At 33.7% G+C, this 13,309-nt stretch overlaps 1 protein-coding gene across 1 annotated transcript; it reads right to left on the reverse strand.

The window, feature by feature from the left end:
• Positions 1-927: 927 nt before the first annotated feature.
• klhl23 (kelch-like family member 23) lies at positions 928-11,760 on the reverse strand. The gene is given in 5 exon segments (XM_056465921.1): positions 928-3,610; positions 4,111-4,263; positions 7,127-7,807; positions 7,810-8,343; positions 11,301-11,760. Coding segments are annotated over 4 exon segments (1,674 nt in total). The 5' UTR covers positions 8,339-8,343; positions 11,301-11,760; the 3' UTR covers positions 928-3,299.
• Between the last annotated feature and the right edge of the window lie 1,549 nt (positions 11,761-13,309).

The following is a 13,309-nucleotide window of genomic DNA, read 5'->3' on the forward strand; positions in this document are numbered from 1 at the left end:
GCAGTGTAGTGTACAAAGTTGAACAACATCACAGTAGGTAAAACAATAAACTACCAACACACATATTTTTACCGTTGTATTACAAATACAAAATCATTCAAATCAATGTAATAATACTATAAGAAATAAATACAACTCTTCATCTGAAATAACAATATAGTTCTGCTTTTTGTCTGCAAGTCACTGTGCTGAAAGTGAAGTGGTGTTCAGTGTATATTTGGAAACAGTGCAGCCCTTTATCTTCAGGCACAGATAACAGACAAACTGCTTCTAACACACTGTCAGTGCCTTCACTTCCCACTAAATATATATTAATATATACAGCGGGGGAAATAAGTCTTGAACATGTCATGTTTTTTCCTGTGAATGATATTTCTAAAGGAGCTGTTGACATGGAATTGAACCAGATTTAGGTAAAAACCCAAACAATACAAACATCAAAACAAAAAAAATCTGAGGTATTTAATACTTGATATAAAAGGCATTTTTAGTGATGACAGCTTAAAGACGCTTCTCATATGGAGAATGAGGTCACATGCATTTCTCAGGTGTGAGTTTTTCAGACTTCAACAGAGTGTAAAAATCTTGATGCTTCTGTGGGTCTTGTCTATCAAATCTGATCTTTATCTTGTATTTTCTATTGGATTCAAGTCAGGTGATTGGCTGGGCCATTCTACAGCTTGATTTTCTTTCTCTGAAAGCATTTGAGTTTCCTTGGCTGTGTTTTGGATCATTGTCTTGCTGAAATGTCCACCCTGGTTCCATCTTCATCATCCTGCTAATGTAGATGTTGGACTGAAGCAGCAAATAATAGTTTACAATGAGGAACGGCAGAGGGTTGCTGAAGAACTACTGAGAGATTTCAGCTGCTGTCTGGGCTTTCACTGCCTTTCTACACCTCCCTTTCTTCATGTGTTCAATACTTCCCTGTGTCATTTCACTTTAATACACATAACTTCATTTGTAAACTAATTAGTTTTCTTTTCTTTGTATATATGGATTTCTTTGGTTGCCATCAACATCCAGTGAAATTTTCAAGTCTACAGCACCTTTAGAAATATGTTTCCTAACAAAGTGACGTGTTCAATACTTATTTTCCACTCTGTATAACAGAAAGCAAAAGTCTGAAATTTTCAAATAAATGAACTAAAAATGTGTATTATTTTAGAACGCTCCACTGGTTATTAAAAAAACCCTGATCGATTATGTTCTCCAGATGATTCAAATGCCATCCGGAACTTCAATTTTGCTTCATACAAGCAACGCAAGTCAAATTATGGTGAGAATACAAGGGCATACATTTTGTTTTGCCTGTATACACTGCAAAAAAATGCTTTTCTTACTTGGATATTTGTCTTGTCTTGTCTAGTCCAAATATCTAAAAAATTCTTAAATCAAGACACATTTTCTAGACAAGCAAAAAATATTGTTTTAAAAAATAATATGAAAATTGAGTTTTTCCTTAAAACAAGCAAAATAATCAAATTCAAGTTTTCTATTGAATTTGGCATCCTACCGCACAACACCACGTTTGCTATTGCAACCAGTTCTTTTTGCAACCGCTAATTGCGGTTGAACCCGTGTGATGTAGGTTGGTAATTCCCTTATAGCGTCAGGAAGTTCTCAGAAAGTAACATTGTTCAAATAGTTTTTTTATGATTCGATTTTTTTAAAGGTAAATGAAGGTGTATGTTATGTACAGTGTGTTAAATGTAGAGCTCCTCTATTTTTAAAGAGATCAAACCTTAGGCAGTTCAGAAAAAGTAACGTAACACATTACTTTCCATAAAAGGTAACTAATAACGCAACTAGTTACTTTTCGGGGGAGTAACTCAATATTGTAATGCATTACTTTCAAAAGTAATTTTCCCCAACACTGGTAACCACTGACTTCCATTATAGAAAATAGGGGTGTGCAATTAATCGAAAATTCGGTTTTGATTTCGATTTTGGCTTCTAATGATTATGAAAAAACATTAATCGAGATAAAACAATTATTGCATCATATACAGCCCTTTTTCCAGTTGTACACATTTGTTGCTCTGCAAAGCTCAGTTTCACATGAAAATGACAAAGCATCTACTGTGATGTAACGTTTGCAGCACGGGATGCGCATCAATCATTGATGTACATTCGAATCATTATTGTCATTAAAAGCGCGAAAGAAAGCGCATGCTGTTGTGTGTGTGCGCCCTCAGAGACGAGCAGAGCACACACATCTAAAAGCTTCTTAACGTGAGCACTTTAATGGTCAAATACATGCACATTTGTGTCAAAAGTGTTCAGTGATTATTCATATTAACCCTCATTTGTGTAATAAACATATGAGTTGAGACTCAAACGACATGTGAAAATGAAACCATTTATCAAAACCGCACTTCTCTTAAAGTGACAGCGCGCAATATTCCTGCTGCCGACTGTTTCTATCATTAATCAAACAACAAAAGGAGAAAATCCCTCACTGCTCTTGACTGATGGACTTTTGCAGTTATAATTTAAGTTTTTTTTCTTACAGTGAAGATGCTTAAAGCACAGTTTGTTTCATATTTTTATTCTATTGTATTTATTTTCCTTTTCTTATTTACAGGGGGGAAAATAACTATATATATACAGCTGAAGTCAGAATTAATAGCCCTCCTGAATAATTAGCGACCCTTTCCCCCAATTTCTGTTTAACAGAAAGATTTTTTTCAACCCATTTCTAAACATAACAGATTTAATAACTCATTTCTGATAACTGATTTGTTTTATCTTTGCTATGATACTAGTATTCAGCTTAAAGTGCAATTAAAAGGCTTAATGTAATTAGGCAAGTCATTGTACAACAGTAGTTTCTTCTGCAGACAATCAAAAATATATATTGCTTAAGGGGGCTAATAATATTGATCTTATAATGGGTTTCAAAATATTTCAACCTGCTTTTATCCTAACCAAAGCAAAACAAATAAAGACTTTCTCCAGAAGAAAAAATATTATAGGAAATACTGTGAAAAATTGCTCTGTTCAACATCATTTGGGAAATAATTATTTAAAAAATAATAATAATTTTACAGGAGGGCGAATAATTTTGACTTTAACTGATAATCGTTGTGAATAATCCTGATTACAATTATGACCAAAATAATCGTGATTATGATTTTTCCCATAATCCAGCAGCCGTAAAAAAACAAATACTATGGAGATCATTGGGTAACAAGTTTCAATAAATCAGTGTTTTTGAGTTCAACAGAACAACAAAGTAATCTTTCGTTTTTGGGTGAACTACCCCTTTAACTTACCTCAGATTTACTGTAATGACTTCACACACCAAACACGCAAACACATCCGTGCGATCGTGCAGCGGACGGGAGGTTTCCCACTATCTCCCAGCAGTCTATCTCCGGGTCGTACCTCTCTATACTCTGCAGATATGTTCCCTTAGAGTACGAGTATCCTCCTGCAACATAGATGCACCCGTTTATAACAGCTGATCCGCACTCCATCCTTCTCTCCTTCATGGCACACATCTGTCTCCATTCATCTCGCTCGGGGTCGTAGCAGTCTGTGATAGTGGTCTGACCGCCAACCAGATAAAGCTTATTGTTTAAGGACACCGAGCAGAGGCCATACTCTGGAGAAAAAAAAAGACATTTATTGAGATTTCACATTTAAAAAGGAGGATGAAGAATGTTAAGGCCTTTTTTCCATAAGATTTAAAATAAATATTTGGTGTCGTCAGAATGTGTCTGTGAAATTTGGGCTTGTAATACCTAACAGATCATTTACTACAAGTTCACAAATGTGCTCTTATTTGGGTTTAAACAAAAGTGCACAATTTTTGTGTGTCACTTTAAATGCAAATGAGCTGCTGCTTTTTCTGAAAAGGGCGGAGTCATTAGATGCTTAGGCAGGGACTCGATTATGGACACTTAAACATGTAAAAAGTACGATTTTCATGATAGTTCCCCTTTAAATTGAACTAGTACATGATAATGAAAAACAAAATATGGGGTCCGTTCCAAGTCACAGTTGCAAATGAGAGTCATTTTCATATTATGCTGCCTATGTGGGTGGTTGAAGTCTTGACATCTCAATTAATAAACTCATATAATATGAATCATAGATCCTCACCAGGATGTGGACATATTGTTGTGATGCTCCACTCATTGATGTCTGGCCTGTAAGTCTGAATCTTCTCATAAGTGCAGGTTCCTCTGTACCCATAATGCCCTCCGGTTACATAAACTCTGTCATTCACCACACAAGCGGTTGCATTTCCCACACCTTTAAAATCAAAATTAAAGACATTAATGTTTCCTAAATTTTTGTTTATTTTTCTTAGATGCTCACAGAAGCTCCAATTATTTAATCAGAAATGCAGAACAAACTAATATTATGAACTATTATTTCAATTTTAAAATAACAGTGTTATTTTTTGTATATGTAGAATAAAGACATTAATTTCCACATATTTGTATGTAAAATTAAATGCAATTTAAAATTCCTATTAGTCTGTTTTTAATTCAATTCAATTCAATTCACCTTTATTTGTATAGCGCTTATACAATGTAGATTGTGTCAAAGCAGCTTCACATAAAGGGTCATAGTAAATAGGAACAGTGTAGTTCAGTTTGTAGTGTTTAAGTTCAGTTCAGTTGAGCTCAGTTCAGTGTGGTTTAATAATCACTACTGAGAGTCCAAATACTGAAGAGCAAATCCAACGATGCGCAGCTCTACAGATCCCGAAACATGCAAGCCAGTGGCGACAGCGGAGAGGGAAAAAAACTAAATGGCGAAAGTGAAGAAAAAAAACCTTGAGAGAAACCAGGCTCAGTTGGGCACGACCATTTTAATTTCTCCGCTGGCCAAACGTCTTGTGCAGAGCTGCAGTCTCAGTGGCGGGGGCTGGAAGCTGGCCTCAGCGAAGACTCGTCTGTCTCTGGAGCGTCACAGGAATCAGTCTCATGTTCTCCAGTCCCCCATGACCACCACAGTAGCTGCTCAGGATACGGCCTGGTCCAGGATATGGAAACCTTGGGATCATCTCGTCGTTGATCTTGGATCGAATCAGTGACTCTGCATAGTCTGAGGGCCTCGGGAAGAGTATCTTTTTGCTTGCAATGAAATGTTATAATGTTGTCATTGATATTGTAGCTGGTAGATTTGATAAATGGTTTTATATTTAAGTATTTATTGAAATTCCTACAAAATCTATATAATACTATAGTTGATTTCACTTTAAAAAAAGACAATATTTCAAGTAAATGGAAAGACTATTTCACAAAAATTGCAAAGAAATGGGAAGAAACTATACAATTTAAATACTTAAATAGAAAAAACTGAAATAGTATTTTTCTTCAATAATCATTAATCTTCAATAATCTTTTGAAATAAAGGTCATTTGGTTACTCCCTAAGCAAAACAATCCAAAAGTTTTATGTGATTTCATTAGCATTTAAAGAAAAATAACATGAAATAATATAAAGTGTGTTTAACTGTAAAACTAATTGCACTATTAAAAAAACATGATAACGAAGATAATACATTAAAATAATGATTAAAATATACAAGTATGTTGTATCAAGCAGCAAAACAAGCTGTTTAGTACGGTTCAAAATAACTAGAAGCATGTTAAGTGCACAAATGTCCATTTCCACACTTACATTAAAAATAAAGTAGCCCTTTGAATATCTAAGTCTATTGGTTTATTATTAATCTTTTAATTATTTCTTTTGAGCTGGGTCAATGTTACCCATAACCTTAACCTTTAATAAATGTATGGTGTACTGCTCTTTATTGTGTAGAATATGTTTTATATATATTATTTGTTTTAGTATATTACTGCCATTTATTCTTTTTATTTTTACTATTATTATTGTTATTGTTGGAATTATTATTATTAATATTATTATTATTTAACAACCTTCTGTATTCCTGTATTTTGTGTTTTTTATGCTCACCATTATCATTGTTATTTGTTTTAGTATATCATTGTCACTTATTCTTTAGTTTATCTTTTTTTATTTGAACTATTATTGTTGTTGTTTGCATTATTATTATTATTATTATTATTATTATTTACAACCTCCTGTATTTTGTTAAGTTTTTATGCTCACCGTTATATGCTGATCATCTACATCATATTTCTTTGTTCACATAATTTCAAAATAAAATAATAAAAATAAGCTCTTTATTGGTGTATAATTTGTTTATATATATATATATATATATATATATATATATATATATATATATATATATATATATATATATATATATATATATATATATATGGTTTGTTTTAGTATATCTCTGATTTATATTTTAGCTTAACCTTTTTATTTGTACTATTATTATTGTTGTTGTTGGCATTATTATTTATTATTTTTATTCAACAACCTCCTGTTTTTTGTTTTATTTTTTATGCTCACCATTATATTATATGCTGATCATCTATGTCATATTTCGGTGTCCAAATAATTTCAAAATAAAATAATACAAATTTGCTCTTTATTGGTGTAGAATTTGTTTATATATATATAAATAAATTTGTTTGTATATATATATATATTATTTGTTTTAGTATATCTCTGTAATTTATTCTTTAGTTTATCCTTTTTATTTTTACTGTTGTTAGCATTATTATTATTAATATTTATTTATTTAACAACCTCCTGTATACCTGTATTTTGTTTATCACATGTATTTTTTCTACGTCATATTTTTTGTGTTCACATAATTTAAAAATAAAATAATAAAAATAATGTAACTCAATAATAAACATGGGGCGGCACGGTGTCTCAGTGGTTAGCACTGACGCCTCACAGCAAGAAGGTCGCTGGTTCGAGTCCCGGCATTTCTGTGTGTAGTTTGCATGTTCTCCCCATTTTGGCGTGGGTTTCCTCCACTATAGGTCATGCACTATAGGTGAATTGGATTAACTAAATTGGCCGTAGTGTATGAGTGTGTGAATGCGAGAGTGTATGGGTGTTTCCCAGTACTTGGTTGCAGCTGGAAGGGCATCCGCTGCGTAAAACATATGCTAGAATAGTTGGTGGTTCATTCTGCTGTGGCGACCCCTGATGAATAAGGGAATAAGCTGAAGGAAAATGAATGAATGAATGATAATAAACATAATTTCTCATACCTTGTATCATTTCAGCCACTGGAAACCACGTCTTCTTCAAAGGATCATAAAATTCAGTTTCTTGAGTAGGAGCACCTGCTGTATATCCACCTATCACATATACACATCCACGTAACGCCACAGAGCAGTGATAATACCTAGCTGTGATCATCGGACATCCTTCAGTCCATTCATCTGAGTCTGTATTATAAATCCACACATTATCCAAAGCATCTACAGTTTCTGTCCTGTATCCTCCGGTCACATAAATATCAGCCCCTAGAAGAACCACACTATAGCTCTCCCTTGCACAATCGGGCATGTCTTTTCCCTGAACCCACGTGTTGGAAACGGGGTCCCACATGTGAACTTCGCACAGAGGATGCCAATAATATCCACCAATTACATACAAACTGCATGTCAGTTTCTTGCAACAGTCTGAAAAACCTTTACTCGGTTTTAAGGAGGTCAGAATTAAAGATCGCAGTTTGCTTTCTGAACAACGTTTGCGTAGATCCAACGCCGTTTTCAGATAAACATCGTCTACATCAATATGAATGCAGTTGAGGAGCTCTTGAATGTGATCTATTCGAGAAGCTACGTCATAAACGACCCATTTCACTACCGCATCCAATAACGTTGTGTCTTTCCACACATTAAGGTTCTCCGTTGATAAAATCGCCATCAGCTTTTGGAATCGGTCTCTGGGAATTCATCCTGAAGCGTGACATCTTCAAAACGACTCAGGATGATCCTTAAAGCCGCTCTTTCCAGTGTTGAACAAACGTGAAGCTCGGCGAACGAATGCATCCCGAGGCAATTATCAACATCTAGTAGACGAATCAAGAAGTTTTCACAGGCTTTCTTGAGCGAGTTGAACTGAAGCAGGTCTGCGGCCTCCAGAAGACGCTGAACGTTGCTTTGAGTTATGCTGACTTTGGCTGTGTACACGTAGGTCACCAACGCACCCAGAATTTCTCCGTCTACGCAAGGTAGGTTGATGGTGTCGTTCGCGCGTTCCCTCATGTCTAAGGTGAACATTACTTTAAAATAGGAGCTGCGCGCTGATAGGACGGCCTTGTGGCAGTGGAAGAGCTGTCCCGACGAGGACTGCAGGGTGATGTCGGTGAACAGCCCGCTGCTGTGGAACTCGTGAAGAGCTTCAAGCACTTCTGAAGGGTGACAGGCATCGTAGAAGTCGTAGGAGTAACCACTTTGAGCTTTCCCAGACATCGCAACTGGAAAAAGGGGGAGGATTATCAAATGAGTGTACTATAAGTTATTCAAATTTATCCCATTAATTTTGATCAACGTAATTCATCTGTTCTAAATAAAAAGAGTTGTTAATGAACTGAATTGATTTGTGTTGGGACAACATGAATGCATTGTGTGGAACCCTGCATTTGCTGAGGGTTTGAACAAATGTAAGCAGATTGAACATAAAACAATTAAGTTGCCCAAAAATATCAAGAATTTAAGCTTATATTACATAAGTAGTTTGAACAAGCAGCAAAATCCATTTTTTGGGGAGTGAGGAATAGTTAATAACTAATATAATTAAAAAGCATTGTAGAATAAGTAAGCATTTCACTGCATATCATACTGTGCATGACTCTGTATGGGATATTCAAATTTGAATTTAATAACTAAAAAATTGAACATTTTGTCCTTAATTACAACAGAGGATTATCAAATGAGAAAGTGAACCCTAAATTATCCACATTTATCCCATTAATGGAAATATTGATCAACGTAATATCCGTTCTTAATAAAAGGAATTTAATTTTTTTCTTTAAACGATTTGCACTGTAAAAACTGCAGGGTCCACACAATTAGTTTAGGTTGTTCCAACAAAAATCAAGTTAATTTAACAAATTTAAGTAGATTGAACATAAAACAATGAAGTTGTCCCCAAAACATTTCAAGAGCGGCGTTGTTTAAGATCACTTTACATAAGTAGTTTGAACAAGCAGCATAATTACTTTATTTCTTTTGAGTGTGGAATGGTGGTACTTTACACAAAAAAATAAGAATCAACTATTTAAAATGTTGTTAACTTTAAAAGAAAATGAACATTTTGCCATCAATTACAATACAGGATTATCAAATGAGAAAGTGAACACCAAATAATCCAAATTTATCCCATTACTGTAACTTTATATCAATACATCCGTTCTAAATAAAAGGAGTTTTAAAATTTTCATTAAAAGATTTGCACTGTAAATAATGCAGGGTTCCACACAATTCATTCAGGTTGTTCCAATACAAATTGATTAAGTTGATTTAACAAATTTAAGCAGATTGAATATAAAACAATCAAGTTGTCCCCCAAAAATCTCAAGAATGGTGTTGTTTAAAATCATTTTACACACAGTTGAAGTCAAAATTATTAGCCCTCCTGTGATTTGTTTCATTTATTTTTCAAATATTTTCCTAATTATGTCTTTCACAGTATTTCCTATAATATATTTTTTTATTTCGGCTGGAATAAAAGCAGTTTAGAAATTTTTTTAAAACATTTTAAGATCAATATTATTAGCCCTTTTAAGCAGTTTTCTTCGATCGATTGTCTACAGAACAAACCACTGCTATACAATGATTTGCCTAATTATGCTAACTTACCCAATTAACCTAATTAAGCCTTTAAATGTCACTTTAAGCTGAATGCTAGTGTCTTAAAAATATCTAGTAAAATATTATGTTCTGTCGTCATGGCAAAGATAAAAGAAACAGTTATTAGAAATGAGTTATTAAAACTATCATGTTTTACAATTTTCTTTCCGTTAAACAAAAATTGTAAAAAATATATATATTTGGGGAGGGGGTGTAATAATTCAGGGTGACTAATAATTCTGACTTCAACTGTATATTATACAGGGCAACACTGCACTAGTCAGACTCTTGTAGACTGATTTGAAGATGACTGTTTGACTCCAGCATGTTCTCAATAAAAAAAGAAATCTAATTTGAATGCAAGGGTCTCAGTAGTAGCAGCAAAATCATTTTTTTGAGTGTAGAATGGTAGCACTTTCCACTTCATGTCATTTCAATCTCCTGAGAAAAATGAACAATCTTCGAAACACAAATGAAGAAATATTAGATGAAATCCTCAGCTCTCTCTCATCCTCAGCTCTCAAACTTCTCATTAAGAAACAAACGATGAGAATCAGACTAATTACATATTTTTTCAGTTTTCATATTTTCTTTTAAGTTTTTTTTATTTTTACATATGTTTTACTTGATAGATTACGATCTTAAATCTATCATGATCTTTAAAAAAATGCAAAAAGAACATAACAGACTTTCACATTAATTTCCTTAAAAAGTAACCAAGTAACACATTTACTGACCTTTTTTAAAGTGACAAATATATTACTATATAATATATAAATACAAATATATAATATACTTTTAAAACTAACTTTACCCTACAATGCTTTTACTACTAGTTTAATATTTATATTTTAATGTACTATTTCAGTTATTTTAGTACATAAAGTTAACGTAAGGGGCACTATTTTATTTGTACTTCTATTTTAATATGTATATATATATTTAATATGTATATTTTATACTATTTCAGATGTAACTTAGTGTCAAGTTAGTTATTTTAGTGCATCAAGTTAAGATACTGAAAGTGAGAAATGTTGCTCTTTATATTTGATCCTATTCAGTTCATTCAAATAAAAGTTTCAAGTTAACTGACTACAATAACCCTGTGTTTGTATTACGAAAAACTGTACAAAACACTTATAAATTGTAGTTGTAAGCACAAAATTCACATTAAGTATACAAAATTATGAGAACCAAACTTTTTAAAAATTGTTTCATTAATATTTTTAAAAGTTTTCATAATTTTCTCACATTTGTCACTTGTACTTCTAGTTTAACATGTATATTTTATACTATTTCAGGTGTAATTTAGTATTACATTTAGTTATATTAACTTGATGCACTAAAATAACTAAAGTAAGAAAGGTTGCCCTTTATATTTGATCTTATTTAAATAATTAAAACAAAAGTTTCAAGATAACTAACCTCATGTGTAACTAACTAGTTGTTTGCAAACAACCAAACAAAACAATGTCAACAAACATTTATGCACTACGTTACAGTAGCCTATCTGGCATAACGCCTGTGAGACAACTAGTTAGCCCCTGTGTAAAAAATATATACAAACAAAAATGTACCTGACCATCTAGTTAGTTGACTCAGCTTGTCCTTAGCTCACCGAATATGTTTTATCCACAACAGAGCGCCTTGTACTCTGCCAAATCAGACATGTGTGGCTCCTGTATATTTGGCGTCGGCTGCAGGATTACAAAATGTCGAGCTCCTATTTTGGTCTCAGTTGAAAGCCGGAGACTTGCTGCTGTCACCCGCTATAGTGATCCAACACAGCCGCGTCTTTCAGCCCATGTGACCAGTCGAGCATCCCAGCATCAAAAAGTCCACTATTTTACCGCTTGTGACTCAATGGAGACACAATTCTAGTGCTCACGTTTTAGTGTTGATCGTAATCCTAATCTGGATTAAAGCGGCGGTTGCATAATAGCGCGCCTGAGGGAAACAATAGCAAGTGGCGACCACATTCAACATCAAGAATTAATCCGTTCCCAGCGTTTTCTGTTTTTATAGCTTGTCGTCGATGAATTATTGGTGTGTACTAGTGAGCATTAAATCCACCGGGTACACGAACAGGACAGAAATATCTCACGGTTACCATGGAAACAGTGTGTGAGGGGTCAGTGGATATAATAAATGGCGCCCTTTTCCTGTTTGATTGGGTAATTTTTTTGTCATAAATATTTCCTTGAGATACTAAAAATTCCCCTCTGATAAATGTTTAATAATTTATGTAGCCTGTGTAAATTGAGCATGCTCTGTGACCTCAGGATAAATACATTAGTCCTAACAATGTTTGCTAAGAACAGCTGGTTATGTTCTTGGAACAGTTGGTTTAAGGTCATGAGGAATAAATCCTAAAAATAACCATTAGGAAGAAGAGTAAATGCTAAAAATAACAATTAAAAGTGCTCTGGATAAGCTTTTATAGGCTATTTGTGAAATGTACGGACATTCCAGGAATGTAAATTGAACTGTAGGTATTATTTTTGACATTAAACACCTCAGGTCATGAAACTAAAAAGGTTTTAAAAGTTAATTTAATGAAGACGCTGTACTTTAGTTGTCAGGTGATCCTATAAGCAGTAGCCTGTGTGAATTATTTATTTATACCTGGCTTTGAGAAGCATGGAAAATGGTTGATAAATGAAACAGATCAAGGTATTCCCTTGTGAATGGGAATTTATGTCTTTACATTCGTCATTATTACCAACATCATGTGATCAGGATACCACAAATCTTTTGATCATACTTTGTCAAACTTAAAACCCCCCAAATAGTTGTTTTAATTGGCAAAACACATCATTTTCATACGTTATAATGCTGCATGTTCTATTAAATATTACATCTTCTGAACAAAAAGCCGACTATTTACCAAGCATAATTGGATCAACAGTCAATTGTCCAGCACAAACCTACAATAATGGGGTCTTTGAAGATCAGCTGATCATAAAAGATTACTCCGAAAACTCCTCAATAATTACTAACGATTTCTTAAATATTATAATGACATTAGGTTGAATAATACAGCCAAAATGTGAAGGATAACAAGGAGTGCCATCTTCCCCAGATGAAGATTTCCATCCACACCAATGTCCACCTTGGTGTGTAGCAACTGTTGGATCCTTTAGTTTAAATGATTAAAAATAAAGCAGTTTCATTAGCAATAATAGTAACCATTTGCCTGAATGATAGGTCCCAGGGATGATGTGTAAATTGAGAACAGGAGAGGTCCAAGAACTGAACCCTGAGGAACTCCTATGACCATTTAATGAGCTTTGGACTCAACAGAAAACCCCCTAAAACCTGCCTGTGAAAATGAAGTTTACTACCTGTAACACCCACAGATGAATGGTTTCACCGGAGGATTTTATGATCCATGGTTAACATGGTTAATGATTGCTAATCCAAAAAGGAAAAACAGAAGGTCGGGGCAGTCCCGAAGAGCCCTTTCTCATAATGAAAGTCCACTTCATATTCAATAAATGCCTATATTAGCAGTATAAACTGGAATCAGCTATTCCTTTTTACATTGATAAGAGACAGAAAAGTCAACATACTTGGCTATAAATGAGACAC

This window comes from Danio aesculapii, chromosome 9 (genome assembly GCF_903798145.1).
Source record: "Danio aesculapii chromosome 9, fDanAes4.1, whole genome shotgun sequence".
Lineage (NCBI taxonomy): Eukaryota > Metazoa > Chordata > Actinopteri > Cypriniformes > Danionidae > Danio > Danio aesculapii.